Source organism: Ochotona princeps, chromosome 21 (assembly GCF_030435755.1).
Source record: "Ochotona princeps isolate mOchPri1 chromosome 21, mOchPri1.hap1, whole genome shotgun sequence".
Taxonomy (NCBI): domain Eukaryota; kingdom Metazoa; phylum Chordata; class Mammalia; order Lagomorpha; family Ochotonidae; genus Ochotona; species Ochotona princeps.
In genome coordinates this window covers 32807638-32820242 of record NC_080852.1, presented here as the reverse complement: position 1 = coordinate 32820242, position 12605 = coordinate 32807638, and the positions used below count along the sequence as shown (strand labels likewise).

General features: G+C 56.5%; 1 protein-coding gene across 4 annotated transcripts in view; it reads right to left on the bottom strand.

Moving 5' to 3' along the window:
• Window positions 1-12605, bottom strand: part of IQSEC1 (IQ motif and Sec7 domain ArfGEF 1) — a 238763-nt gene that overhangs the window by 102835 nt on the left and 123323 nt on the right. Inside the window, exon 1 of one of the 4 annotated variants that reach the window (XM_058678599.1) lies at window positions 3881-4264. The exons of 2 other annotated variants lie outside the window; for them this stretch is intronic. In XM_058678599.1, coding sequence (XP_058534582.1) covers window positions 3881-3948 — 68 coding nt within the window. In that variant the 5' untranslated portion in view covers window positions 3949-4264. Of the gene's footprint in view, window positions 1-3880; window positions 4265-12605 lie in introns of those variants that run through there. One more of the 4 variants, XM_004581364.2, reaches the window with a different exon arrangement.

Genomic DNA, 12605 nt, shown 5'->3' with positions numbered 1-12605 from the left:
CCCTCCTCCCCAAGGCTGGCACAGGTGGCACATGCTCAGTGCCCAGCACATCGTTTGGGGTACAAGGGGATAAAGCTTCTTTTCTGTGCATTGGAGTAGCTGTGCCCAGGCCATCTCTGAGTTTGCTGAGGGTGAGTGTCACTCAGCAGTGGCCCCTCTGAGCAAGAACACGAACACAGGGTTCGCCTGCCACACCTTCCTCCCCAGGGCCTGGGGACGGTGTAACACTCAGGAGCATTTCTCCAGAGCACCTGGCACATGGCCAGCAGTGGGGCATGAAGCCATGATGGGGAGGGACAATGAGGCATTGTGAGAGGGAGTCCACGCAGCCAGCAGACAGCTCCCATGTCCTGTGCACCATGCCCAAGCAAGGGGTCTTGCTCCCACCCCAACACAGCTCTGGGCCCTGTGAAGAGCTCAGGGTGGGGAGGGGGCTGGTGCCACTGTAGCTGTCCCGGGAGAGGGGAGCAGATGGGCTGGGGACCCACAGTACAGGGCACACCTCATTGTATGTGTGCATGGGGGTGGAATTATAGGAAGGGAGGTGCCACCTCTAAGTGGGAAAGCCTTCTCCCTGTCAGCACCGCCCCCGGCCAGCCCAGGCTAGAAGGCAGTGAACATCCGGCCTCAGGAGAGCGCCCCCTCGCCGCCCCCCAGACCTTCTCCTGAAGGGCATCAGATGGCTAACAGTCCAGGAGGTTGCCTAGACGCACTCACAGCCTGTCTGCCCAGCTGCTCCCCAGCCTTCCTGCCCCAGATGCGGCGCGGTGGGGGAGGGGCAGGTCTGTTTAGCTCAGCACTGCTCCCAGCAGGTTGACCGTGGGCGTCACAAGCAGGCTGCAGGGGTCATATGGAGGCTCAAACACCCACTGGCTCTCAGGGCACAAAGCCATCCCCTACTTCCCCACCCCAAACAACGCCACGTGTTGCACTCCGGCTCCGATCTGAGAGAGGCTGAGAATTCACCAGGGGGATTAAAGCTCAGCCCACAGAGCAGGCCTGGGTGAGGCAAGGCCTCGCAGCAGGCACCCAAGGAAGGACCAGCTGGGTGGCAGGAGCTGGCTTAGGGTTCATGGCCACCCTCACCACACATGATCTCAGCTCAGAGGGGGACATGGAGGCACAGTCTACGAAAACACCCATACCTGCGGGGCACCTGCCGAGCCCGTGGTGGAGCGGGCCAGCAGGGCGGGTATAGGCACAGCATCGCCAAGCTTCAGAAATGACTCAGGGTCACTCCAGCAGATGGAAGGGACTGATCTTGCCTTTAAACTCAGCCAGCTCTCACAAAGACTACGTTTCTCCCACTCATCACTCTGACCCCACAACAGCACTCCCACCCCCACCCAGCAAAGGCTGAACCACACAGGTGAGGTGTGAGAGGGGGGTGATCCTGCAGACGGGCCATACCAGCCAGATCCAGTGACACCCTAGCCAAGAGACCCGTTCTGTTAGCACAGCTCTCCCCACTCTGTAGTCCAGGAAATGGCCCCCGAGAGGTTAAGCGACTCGCAAGGTTACACAGCTGTGACCTACCTATCGTTGGCTGCCTTCCCCAGGCTGTCCGTCCAGGAGATGGCCCTGAGCTGGGGGTCAGTCTCTCTCAGGGACCTGGGGCTGAACTGCCACAGACCCTGCCCTGTGGCTCTGGGCTGCAGGTGCTGAACTCCCCAGGCAGTGTGCCAAGGCTGGTTGGCAGCTCCTCTAACACACAAGTACACACACACACACACACACACACACACACCTCTTGCTTCTTTTCCAGATGTGAGTGGGACCCAGCCAGGGTGGACAGGCGCCCGTGGAGGGGAATCTGAAGACGCAAGTGGAAAAGTATGCACTGTCCGATCGCAACCCTCCAATTTGTCCCTGCGGCGGCCGCCAGCTCCGCCTCGGGCTGCAGCCCTGCTGACTCAGGTCCTCCCTGGTGAGGGGGAAGGGGGAGCATGGGGTGGGAGTGACTGGGATCCCACAGAGGGCCTTGCCTGGCTGCCTGGCTATCCATCCGTCATTCTAACTCAAGGAGTGGCCTTAGTCGTTTGGGGAGCCCCCAAAACAAAATGGGTGGGGTCAAGAGAACAGAATACTCCCCCAGGACTGGCCCCAGCTAAACACAGAGGTCCTGGGTGCCTACCGGCACTAAATGTGGGTCTGGGGCAAACCCAGTGCCAATTATGGTGCCCACACCCATCCTGAGCTGCCCCACACCGAAGGCTGTGCCCACCTACAACCCCAATGCTTAGTTTGCACAAAGGGAAACTGAGGCACAGACAGAACAGCATGTTGGATTCTTGGACGATAGCGTAGGCGCAGGGCTGTCAGCCCCTGACAGGGCTTTCCAGCGCTGGGACTGCTGTGTCCCATGAACTCGGGTCTGCACAGCACTCGTTTCCCGAAGCTCAGGGGAGAGGGGGATGCAGGAAGAACCAGCCGCGGCTACCCAGGGAAAAAGCACACGGCATAGTGTCCCTTGTCCCTGCCTAACCCAACAAAGAGGCCCACCCCAGAATTTGGGGCAGGGTCAAGGCAGGTGGCTGCTGACTCACTCCAGGCAAAGGTGAGCACTCGGTATTCCCTCGACCCTCACTGCCTACTCAGTCCCATTCAAACTGATCTGAGCCGAAGGTCCACCACCCAGCCTGAGGCCCAGGGTCCCAGAGCCCCTTGGGAGCAGCACAGACAGCAGAGCTACCATAATTACTACTTCTATCACAGTGAGAGTGAACTGTGTATGTGGGTTTCCCCTTTCCTTCTGGCCGCCAGGAAGCTCAACTTTATTTATTTATTTATGCCTTGATTGAAGAAACTCGTATTGAAGAAACCTGTATTGTTCTATGCAATTTTTTTGTTTGTTGTTTTCTGGGTCAAAGCATCCTACCACAGATTATGCTTTCATTGGTCCTGTACTGTGAATACTTAATTTGTTGGAAGCTTTTCCTGCAAGCTGTCACACTCTGGGATGAGTAGGGAAGGGAAGGAGGGGGAAAGGAGCTGTAATATACAAGGAGTGAGGGAGGAAAGAAGGGTGGAGAGTCTTACAACCCCTTGCCAATCATAGAGCTTTCCTTTGGAGTTGAAAAAAAAAAAAAAAGACTCCTGCTAGTGGTATCTGAATATGAAGACATCATTCAAATAGGTGATGCCCCAAGTGTTCCCACACACACAAATGTCCCTGCAGCCCTACCTTCCACACGAGGGGACCCAGCCTTGTCCAAGAGCACACAGCTTCCCACTCCACAGGGAAGGCCAGGCACTCTGCTGCCCCTGCTTCTCCCCTCCCCCAGCTGGTGCAAGGGAAGAAAGTACAACGGCAAGGATGACCCACCAGCCGGCCTCCTCACCCTAAGCCCCCAAGGGATCTGTAGGTGTGGCAGCCTTGGCCAGAAGCACAGAGAAGCCACTTGCTACTGTTGACAGCACCAAGACCAGGGTCCAACCTGGGCACCAGATGCCTGAGACCCAAGGCCCGCAGCAACCAATGTCTACTTGGAGCAATCGCTTCGCCCCATGCTGAAAGGATGAGCAGAACACCCACTTCTCTGAGGGGGAACAGGCTCAGAGAGGCTGACAAGTGGGGCCAAGGTCACACAGTCATGCCTGGGGCCAGTGCGTTATATAACCAACACTGGCCGTGTGCATCCTGTACCTGCCCCTGGCATTCGCTCCCACCCAGCCTCTAGCATACTCTGTGACCCTTGTTTCACTCTCCAGCCCCCTCCCAAGCTGGATACTGCCAAGCTTCTCCGCAGATGCCAGGAGCAACCTCTCCTGCCATCTAATCCCATCTACTTTACAGACCTCTGCCAGCCGGGCAAAGAGGCCAGCTCGGTGCTTCCCGGGGCTAGCCACCAGAGCTGCCCACAGCCACGAGCCCTGGTACCTGAGAGTCCTCACAGAGATGCAGTACTTCCACATGAGGCTCCACACGGCGCTGCCATCCCCCTTCATGCCTGGCGCAGCCACTGCCCTCTGACCCCGCAGGTCTGTTGTCGCCCCAGGACAGCTGTGTAGGGGTACCCTCAAGTCACTTCCATTTTCATGGTGAGTAGAAGAAAGAGACGGTCCCAAAGCCGGCGGCAGGGCAGGTGCTGGTTCCCAGAGATCACCGGAGGGCCTGAGCAGCCGCCTCACCGGCCCCTGTGCGCTGGTCCTCGGCCGGCCGGCTCAGCGGTTCTCACACACCGGACCCCGAGGCTTGCTTCTGTACAACCTCGCGCCTGCTTTACTGCCAAGAGGGCGGTGGCCGCGGGCCAGGGGAGCAGTGAGTCACACAGGGCGGGCCGAGCGAGGGGGGCGTCTGCTCGGTCAGGCAAAGTGCTGCGGCCAGGGGGCAGGAGCCCCTGGCTGAGGCCTGTGTCCAGAGCCTGGTCTGGGACAGGATGGCGGAGGCAGCCTCGGGCAGGGGGCGGAGGCGGGAGGCGAGGGCGGGCCCACATCCTCCCCCAGGTCCCCAGAGGCCTAAACCTAACACCGCCCTGCAGCCACAGCCTGGCCCACCCAGGGACCAGGACAGCCCTGCCTGAGAAGCTGACTGAAGAAAGCCAAAATAATAATAATAATGATGAAGGAAAAAAAGAGACAAAATCAGGGCTGCTTCAGGGGACAGTTCCCAGCCACTGCTGTGTTCCCCTGGGACTTCACTTCCCCTCCTCAACAGGTCTGCGGCCAGCTTAGCCAGCTCCTGCTGGCTGCAGTTTTTACATCTCACTGCATCTGACATGGGGAAACTGAGGCCCACCCAGAGTATGGCACTCTGCCCCGATCGCTGACTGAGGAGATGCCAGGGACCAGCAGTGGAGCCCGAGCCTGTGCCAGCTCCTCCCACAAGCCACACAGTGGGTGAAGGGCCCTGAGCTGCTCAGGGCAGCTGAGGCCCCTCCCTTAGCCCCACCAGCTGCTCCCAGGCCCAGCCCAGAGCAGGCAGCTGGGGCTTCCCAGGCAGGGCCCCCAAGGGACAGTGACTCACGGTTCAAAGTCAAGGCTCACAGGATCCACTTTTCCCCACCCATAGCCCCCAGGAAGTTCCCCCACGCAGAAAGACAGGTGGGCACAGAGCCTGGCACCTGGCTGGGGCCCTGGCACAGGGGGCACCATGGCTCCATTTACTTAAGAAGTGGGGCCCCAGGTTGGGCAGACACTTGCCGCTAGCCCCAGGCTGCGACCAGGACCCTCAGCGCCTTTTGAAGCAGGGGCAGGGGTGCTCTAGGTCATGCCTGGCTCTCCCTGGCTGGGCCTCTGCCTCGGCCTGCACAGGATGGTCTCTCAGATGCCAGCCCGGTATCCACAGCAGAGATCAGCCGCTGCCCCCAAACTGGGAGACAACTTCAGATCTGAAAGCAAAATGAGACTGCTCCCTCCTCGGCACCAAAGGAGCCAGGCAGACTCCATGGCAAGACCCCCATCTGCCACAGGGTTCCCCCCAGAGCTCCGACACTCCCCCCCCACACACACACTCTCTCTCTCTCTCCATGACTTCCAAAGCTGCCCCTTTGACCTAAGGAAACATGCCCTTGATCAAACTCCCCTGTGCCTTGCACACTGCCCACGAGGCTCTCTGGGAGAGAGGCTTCCCCACTTCTGTAGGTGCTGGCGGCCTCCATGGACACACCTCTGCCTATGTCACCCCAGGGGAGCCTCCCCAACCTGCTTCTCCATCAACCTTCTCTGACATGTCTGCTGCTCATCCCTCCTCTCATCCTATGGCTGTCCCCTTACCCATCCACCCATCTCCTCTCTGCCCAGTCCCTCCTGCACGCATCCACCTGAGTGTCTGCCGCCCTCCTGTCACCTCAGGCTCACTGGCTTAGGTCTGGGCGAGTCCCTGGTCCCCAGGGCTCAGGTTGGAGTCCACTAAGGACTGCGGCAAGCTCTTGCGCCTTCCACATCTCCCCAGCCCTCAGCCCCTCCTCTGACCCCACAGCCTGTCACATTCTGCACAAATCTGACCGCCCACCCCCAGACTGCTACGGTTGCTCACTAGGCTCTGCTCTCTTGTGCTTCCTGAACCCTACAACCCCAAGCTCAAGGTCAGACTCCCACAGACCTACACAACCCCAGCACACTCATCACTCAGCTGGGAAGATTTGTCACATGTGCCGTGTGTACCTGCTCTGTACTGTGCACATGTTAGAGCAGTCACCTGGGGTACAGAGGCAAGGGGTACTTTTGGTTCTGGAAGTAGTCTCAGAGATGAATGTCTTTTTGCGTGTGTGTATGTGTGTGTGTGTGGGGGGGGTAAGCCCTGGAAGGAAACCTCTAGGTCCTTGGGGTGGTGGTAGGGCTCTGGGTCTCACATCTTTTTTTTAATTTTTATTTTTGAATGGAAAGAGATTCACAGAGAAAAGGACAGACAGAAAATGCCACATTTTCGCTCATCTTCATCACTGTGTTCAGCTCTGCGCATCCCCCTCCATCCACTTTCCAGATGGAACAACTGAGGTACACTGATGGGCATGGATGGTTCTTCCAAGCTCCCATCCTCGGCTGCTTCCTTGGATTTCCTGGGGCCAGGGGATATTTCTGAGAGCCTAGAAAAGCCTGGGGGTCACAGCGGTTCCACCAGAAGCTGCTTTGCTATGGAGCCTCTTCCCTACCACTGGACCACTAGAGACCTGCCCTCTGAAGGCCTTGGTGCCCACCGTCCTCAGCCAGTCTGGAGTCCGAGCTGCCAAGGCCCCCTGGATATGCTTGTATCAAGGAAAGCAGAGGCTACACATGGTGGAGGGCATGGAAGGTGGTCTGGCTCGGTCTGGGGCTTCCGGCCCTGTTCCCACAACGTTCCCATCACATCCTTTCCCAGCCCTCTGCAGCCTTAGTTGGGGTTAAACATCATTATTCCCATTTCACAGGTGCAGCAACTGAGGTGCCAAGTGCTTTACGGTGTGCCAAACACTGACTTGGTACACTCCATCAGTCTTTATCCAACAGCTGCTTGTCCTTAACAGGACAGACTTCTTATTCTCCCCTGGCTCTTTTGGCCCCACACAAGTCACCTCATCTCTCTGAGCCTCAGTCTTTCCCTCCACAAAATGGGGATAAGATTCCACCCCCTCCTCCAAAACTGCAACCCTGGCAGCATGTGAGACTGCAGCTCCCAGTGTCATTGTCAGCTGTAGGACAGGACCAGCCGGCCCACAGAGTCTGCCAGAGGTTCAAGAACACAGAGCGTACTTGGAGTGATTTTTCTGAGAAAAGCCCCTGGCAATGCTGGGCATGCCTGCGGTATCCAGGGCCTACATCTGCTCCTGGCCCTGGAGGGCACAGGGAGCCAGGGCTAGAGGCAGGCGGCGGAGCGCCAGCAGGTCTGCATGGGTCCCAGCTGGGCTCTGCACTGTGACTCATGCAGCCCACTAGGGATGATGTCACTGAGGCCCAGTGTTTCCTGGGAGACGCCAATGCTGCTGTGAACTTGGCCTTGGAGGACAACGAGTGGCTTAGGGGTTGTGCACACCTTAGATAGGCAGGGCAGGCAATAAGTGAGACCCCTTATCTGGGGACAACAAAGACGAGGGTTCCTCCCCTGAGCTGGGGGTAAAGTAAGGATCCATGAGCCTCAGCCAGATGCTGTCCCTGCTGGAACTGTCCCTCTTACCTGCAGAGGGATGTTTATGGTCTGAGGGTTCCCCAGACTGTCCCATGTTTGCCTCTTGTTACTTCTGGCGTGAGCTATGGCTCCATGTCTGTGTTCCTCTACCACACAGTAAGCTCTCAGGAGTTGGGGAGCAGGGGGCCACACACTTGCCTCTCCCTGTCCTCTGAGTTGTTGTATAGCCCCTCTAGGGGTCTCCCTGGCCCCCAGGTCCATCTCCCACATCCCACACCCTCCTCCTATGGCTGACTGGCAGCCAAGGAAGTACGGCCAAACCAGGGCGAGGTGGGAAGGTGCCACCTGCCATCATTATTGGCCTTGCTGTCATTCCCACACAGTCCTCACCCTAACCAAAATCCTCGCCCTCCCCTTCCTCATCCTTGCCCAATTCTTTGGCCCTGCTTCCTCGGACCAGGGATTCTGCACATCCCGGGCCAGTTATGGAGCTGGTGGGCCCTGGGGTGGGAGGAGCAGGTGTGTGGGTGTGTAGGCAGGATGGAGACAGGCAGGAAGGAGAGGTGGAACTCTGCCCAGCCACAGCTGCTGCTCAGCACCTACCGATTGCTGCCCATGACAATGAGGGCTCAGGTTCTCCAGAAGTCAGAAATCCATATCTGTGAGCAGCACCTCTGCATTTCCTGCAGTACATCTGTAAGATGCCGTGCAGGCTACTTCTGGCACAGCCCAGGACAGCAGCACAGTGGGTGTGTGGCCTGCAGCCCAGCCTTCAACTGCTCTGCATCATCAAGACTTGCATAGCAGCTCCAGGGAGCTACCCATGACGGCTTCTGCCTCAGAGATGCCTGGGGCCCCTCCCAGACCCTGGGAGGCTGGAAACCCCAGACTGGAAGTGACCTCAGGCTGGACATGCGCTTGGCTTACCAGATGCACATGGTTCCAGCATCGGTCATGGCCCAGAGGAGGAGTTCATGAATGAACATCTCTCCATTTCTCTCCAAGGACTTGCTGGGATGGCCCCAACTGGAATCAGAGCAGAGCTGGGCACAGCAGCATATGGCTAAGCTGTGAGATCCAGAGTGCCCCTGGAGGCAGGCTGTGGCACCAACACCACTGCCTTCTTGGTTCATTCTTTCGAGGTCTGCCCAGACCATCCCCCTAGGATGTGCCCAGACAAGATAGGCAGTGGAAGCCCCTGGGCAGGCCCTCCATGTTGGAAAGTCCAAAAGAGGCCAGGGCAGACATAAGGCTTCCATGGCAAGGACACAGTACATCTAGGCTCTGAGTCTCTATCTTTTCCATGCCACCCATGTTGGTCCTCACGAGCCAGTCCGCACGCACTCTGCTAGCTCCATGCCACCTCCGACATACAACAGAGAACAATAGCGCCCTCCTGTGGGCAGGGGCTGAATGCACGCCTGAAGGGTGCGCAGAGGTGGGGGACCTTTCTAGCCTCTAGTCCCTAGATCTTCCAGGTGGGGTGGGCTGTTAGCCTGGTGGTTAAAAGGTTAGTCAGAGAACTGGAACGCTGATCCCAGCTCTGGCTCTGGACTCCTGTGTCCTGCTAACACGCACCCTGGGAGGCACTAGTAAGGGTTCACGTGGTGGTGTCCCGGACACTCAGGTGGGAGACCTGGATTGAGAGCCCAGCTCCTAGCTTCAGCCTGGCTGTGCCATATTGGGGGTGAAGCAGTGGCTGGAAGGAGCTTGCCCGTTTTTTGCCTCCATCTCTGTTATGTACATGCGTACATGTGGGTACGTGTGCCTTTCCCCACCAGCTCAGTAATAACAGAAACCCTGGCAGTCATTGAGTGCTTCCTGTCACCTGCTCCTGACATGACAGAAACTCAGATCCTCCTCAGGTGCACAGGACACGCCAGAGGCCGTCAGTCCTTCCTCCCCAGGCATAGACAGGTTTGTGAGCATGCCCAAGGTTTATGCAACTAGCAAATGGGAGATTTAGGAATGGAATCTATCATGTTTGCTCAAAGACACACTCTAGTCCCTCTAAATGTCTAACCTAGATCCCTCCTGTGGTGGGCTGTGCCCAGTTCCCAGCTCCTTAGCAAAGGAAAAGCTGTTCCCTTCACCCTACTCTATGCTGAGAGACCTCCATTCTTTGGCCCTGGAATCTGGCTCCTTGGATTTTTATAAAGCAGTCACGGGACCCCAATTAGGAAACCTGCTCTTGAGCATGCACAACTGTGCATGAGCATGTGCGTGTGCGTGTGATACGGACAAGCAGGTGGTTAGAAAATGAGAAGCTGGGCCTGGTGCAGTAGCCTAGTGGCTAAAGTTATTGCCTTGCACGCACCAGGATCCCATATGGGAGCCGGCTCGTGTCCTGGCAGCCCTGCTTCCCATCCAGCTCCCTGCTTGTGGCCTGGGAAAGCAGTCGAGGATGGCCCAAAGCCTTGGGACCCTGCACCTGTGTGATAGACCTGGAAGAAGCTCCTTGCTTTGGATTAGCTCAGCTCGTCATTGCAGCCACTTGGGGAGAGAATCAATGGGCAGAAGATCTTCCTCTCTCTCTCTCCTCTCTGTATATCTGCTTTTTTAATAAAAATAAATAAGTAAATAGAAACTGAGAAGCTGTGGGGCTGCCACAGCCCCTGCAACGCCTTCCCCCCCACCAGGCCTGCCCTTTTCCACCTGGCCTGCCTAGAGTCTAGGTCAGGCTGAAGCCAGGAGCCTGGAACTCTGCCCACACCTCCCACGTGGGAAGTAGGGGTCCAAGCACTGGGACCACCTGTTGCTTCCCCAGGTGCATTAGCAGGGATCTGGATTAGAAGTACAGCAGTGTGCTGACACTTGGCTGTGGAATGCCAGCAGAACCAGCAGAACCTGTAGCACCGCAATGCCAGCCCCACAGATAAACCTTTAAAGTAATTGAAAAGCTTTTCTGCCTAATACCGAGTGACAGTGATCAGGAGTTATGGAAGATGTAGGAATAGGCTAACCAAGTTGAATCCTGGCTGTGGAACCCACCCAAGGTCAATGGCCTAAATTCTTTGTCTGATAAACTACAAAGATAGAAAAAAAAAAAGAAGGGGGCGGATTTTGATCAAAAGGACCCGTAACAGACACCTGCACGGTCCTTGTAAGGATGTGGGGGTGCACAGACCATCTGTAGCCAGGTAGTCCTGGAGAGCATCTGCAAAAGCTGCAGGAAAAGAAGGGCAGAGTAGGTGGGAGGAAAGCCCGGCACACGCGAAAAGCCACCAGGAGATAGGACTGCAGTTCCCACTGACTCCCCGAGTCCTCCCAAACTTGTTCCCAACTTTCTCAACAGCACCAAGTTTCAAGCCATGTGCACAATAGTCCATTCACTGGCTGTTCCCCCTGAAAATATTCATTCTAAAAGGAAACTTTATATCACTCCCCTAAATGGAAAACTAGTATCACTTGCTGTAAGTAGAAGGTTACCATGAAAACAAGACAATGTTATTCAATTTCACACAGATACTATTTCCTGCCAAGGGTGCTGAGCTTGGAACCTGCCCGCTTTTGTGACAGTGTGAGCCGTGGGGAGCAGTGAGCTCACTCACATCCTGGGTGGGACAGGCTATGCAGCACAACTCTCACCTGCTTCTGTTCCCTCAGAGGAAATGTGGTGACAAGCCTGGGGCAGGGGGACAGCACCAGGGTGGGACTGGGTCAAGGGGTTCAGCCTCAAGCAAGCCAAGAACTTTGATTGGATGCAGATATAGAAGCTGTGGCTCACACTGGGGTGTGAACTGCCCCAAGTCCGTGGTTGTAGTTGGCTAATCTCTCCAGTGTACACACTCCCTCAGCACCTACTACGTACAGGTGCCAGGGCAGGAAACAACAAAGGAGCAGAGTTGACCTTGGGAGGACATCCTTGCTGAGCGAACCATCTCCAGGGCAGGGAGGGAGACCTCGAGAACAAAGCCGGTAGCTTGAAAGGAGTGGAAGGCAGTGCTGGCCTAGGCCAGGTGACCCAGGGCAGGGCACCTCTCAGAGCAGGTGAGGCCAGGGCTCAGAGGTGTCAGCAACTGTGCTGAGAGGGACAGCAGTTCCAGGAGACTCGGGGGCTGGCCTCCCACACAAACCACTCCACAACACTTGCCCCTTGGTGAGCTGGGCTCTGCTCCCAAGTTTTGTCTTTCCAATTACTGTAGGTCTTGACAAAAATTGTTGGCCAAGCCCAAAGAATTTCCCTGGAGTTGTCCCCCAGAAGTCCCAACCCCATTCATTTGGGGTCCCTTCGGCATACATACACACACACACATCATTTTCTTCTCCAGAGCTGAGAGAAAATCCCCCACCTTCTGTGGTCTCAGAATGTCTCTCCTTAAAACAAGGACATATCTGACCTGCACAGAGTGGCAGATACGGCCAGCACCCTCACCGGGATCCAACCCCACAGTGCACCTGTCACAGCCTACTCAGAGCACCCACCAGCCTAATGATGCTCCCTGGGGACAACCTGCCCGACCCACACAGGAGACAGCTTTGCCCCACTCTTCCAGGGGTCTCTGTGCCGCTGGGACTTCCTTGCCAGGTACTGAGCCTTGGGGGCTGTGCACAGGCCACTGCAGGGCCAAGCCCAGCGCTGTCCAGAGCTGTGTTAAAGCCCACCACTCTAGGAGAAATGTACTGCTTTCTGTATACACTTAACAAAATACTCTGATGATTTAGACCAAGTGGACAGAGTTAACAAGGCCAAGGGGTAGAGTGTCGTGGCCCAGTAGGCGAAGCATCAGCTGGTGATGCTGGATCCCACAGTGGACCTATGGCTCGAGTCTCGGCTGCTCCAGCTTCTTACTAATGGTCCTGCGAAGGAACTGAAAGATGGCTCACGCGCTTGGCTCCTGCATTCACCTGGAAATCCTAGATGGGAGTTCCAGGCTCCTGGATAGATTCTGGTGCAGCCTGGGCCACTGTGTCCATTTGGGGAGTGAACTAGCAAATGAAAGATCTACTCTACCTTTCAGATAAATATTTTTTTAAAAATAAGATTTAAAAGTCAAGATGATTATACAAAAAGCTCCACACTGCCGATCTGCTCACACACCATTGTCAATCCTTATAGACT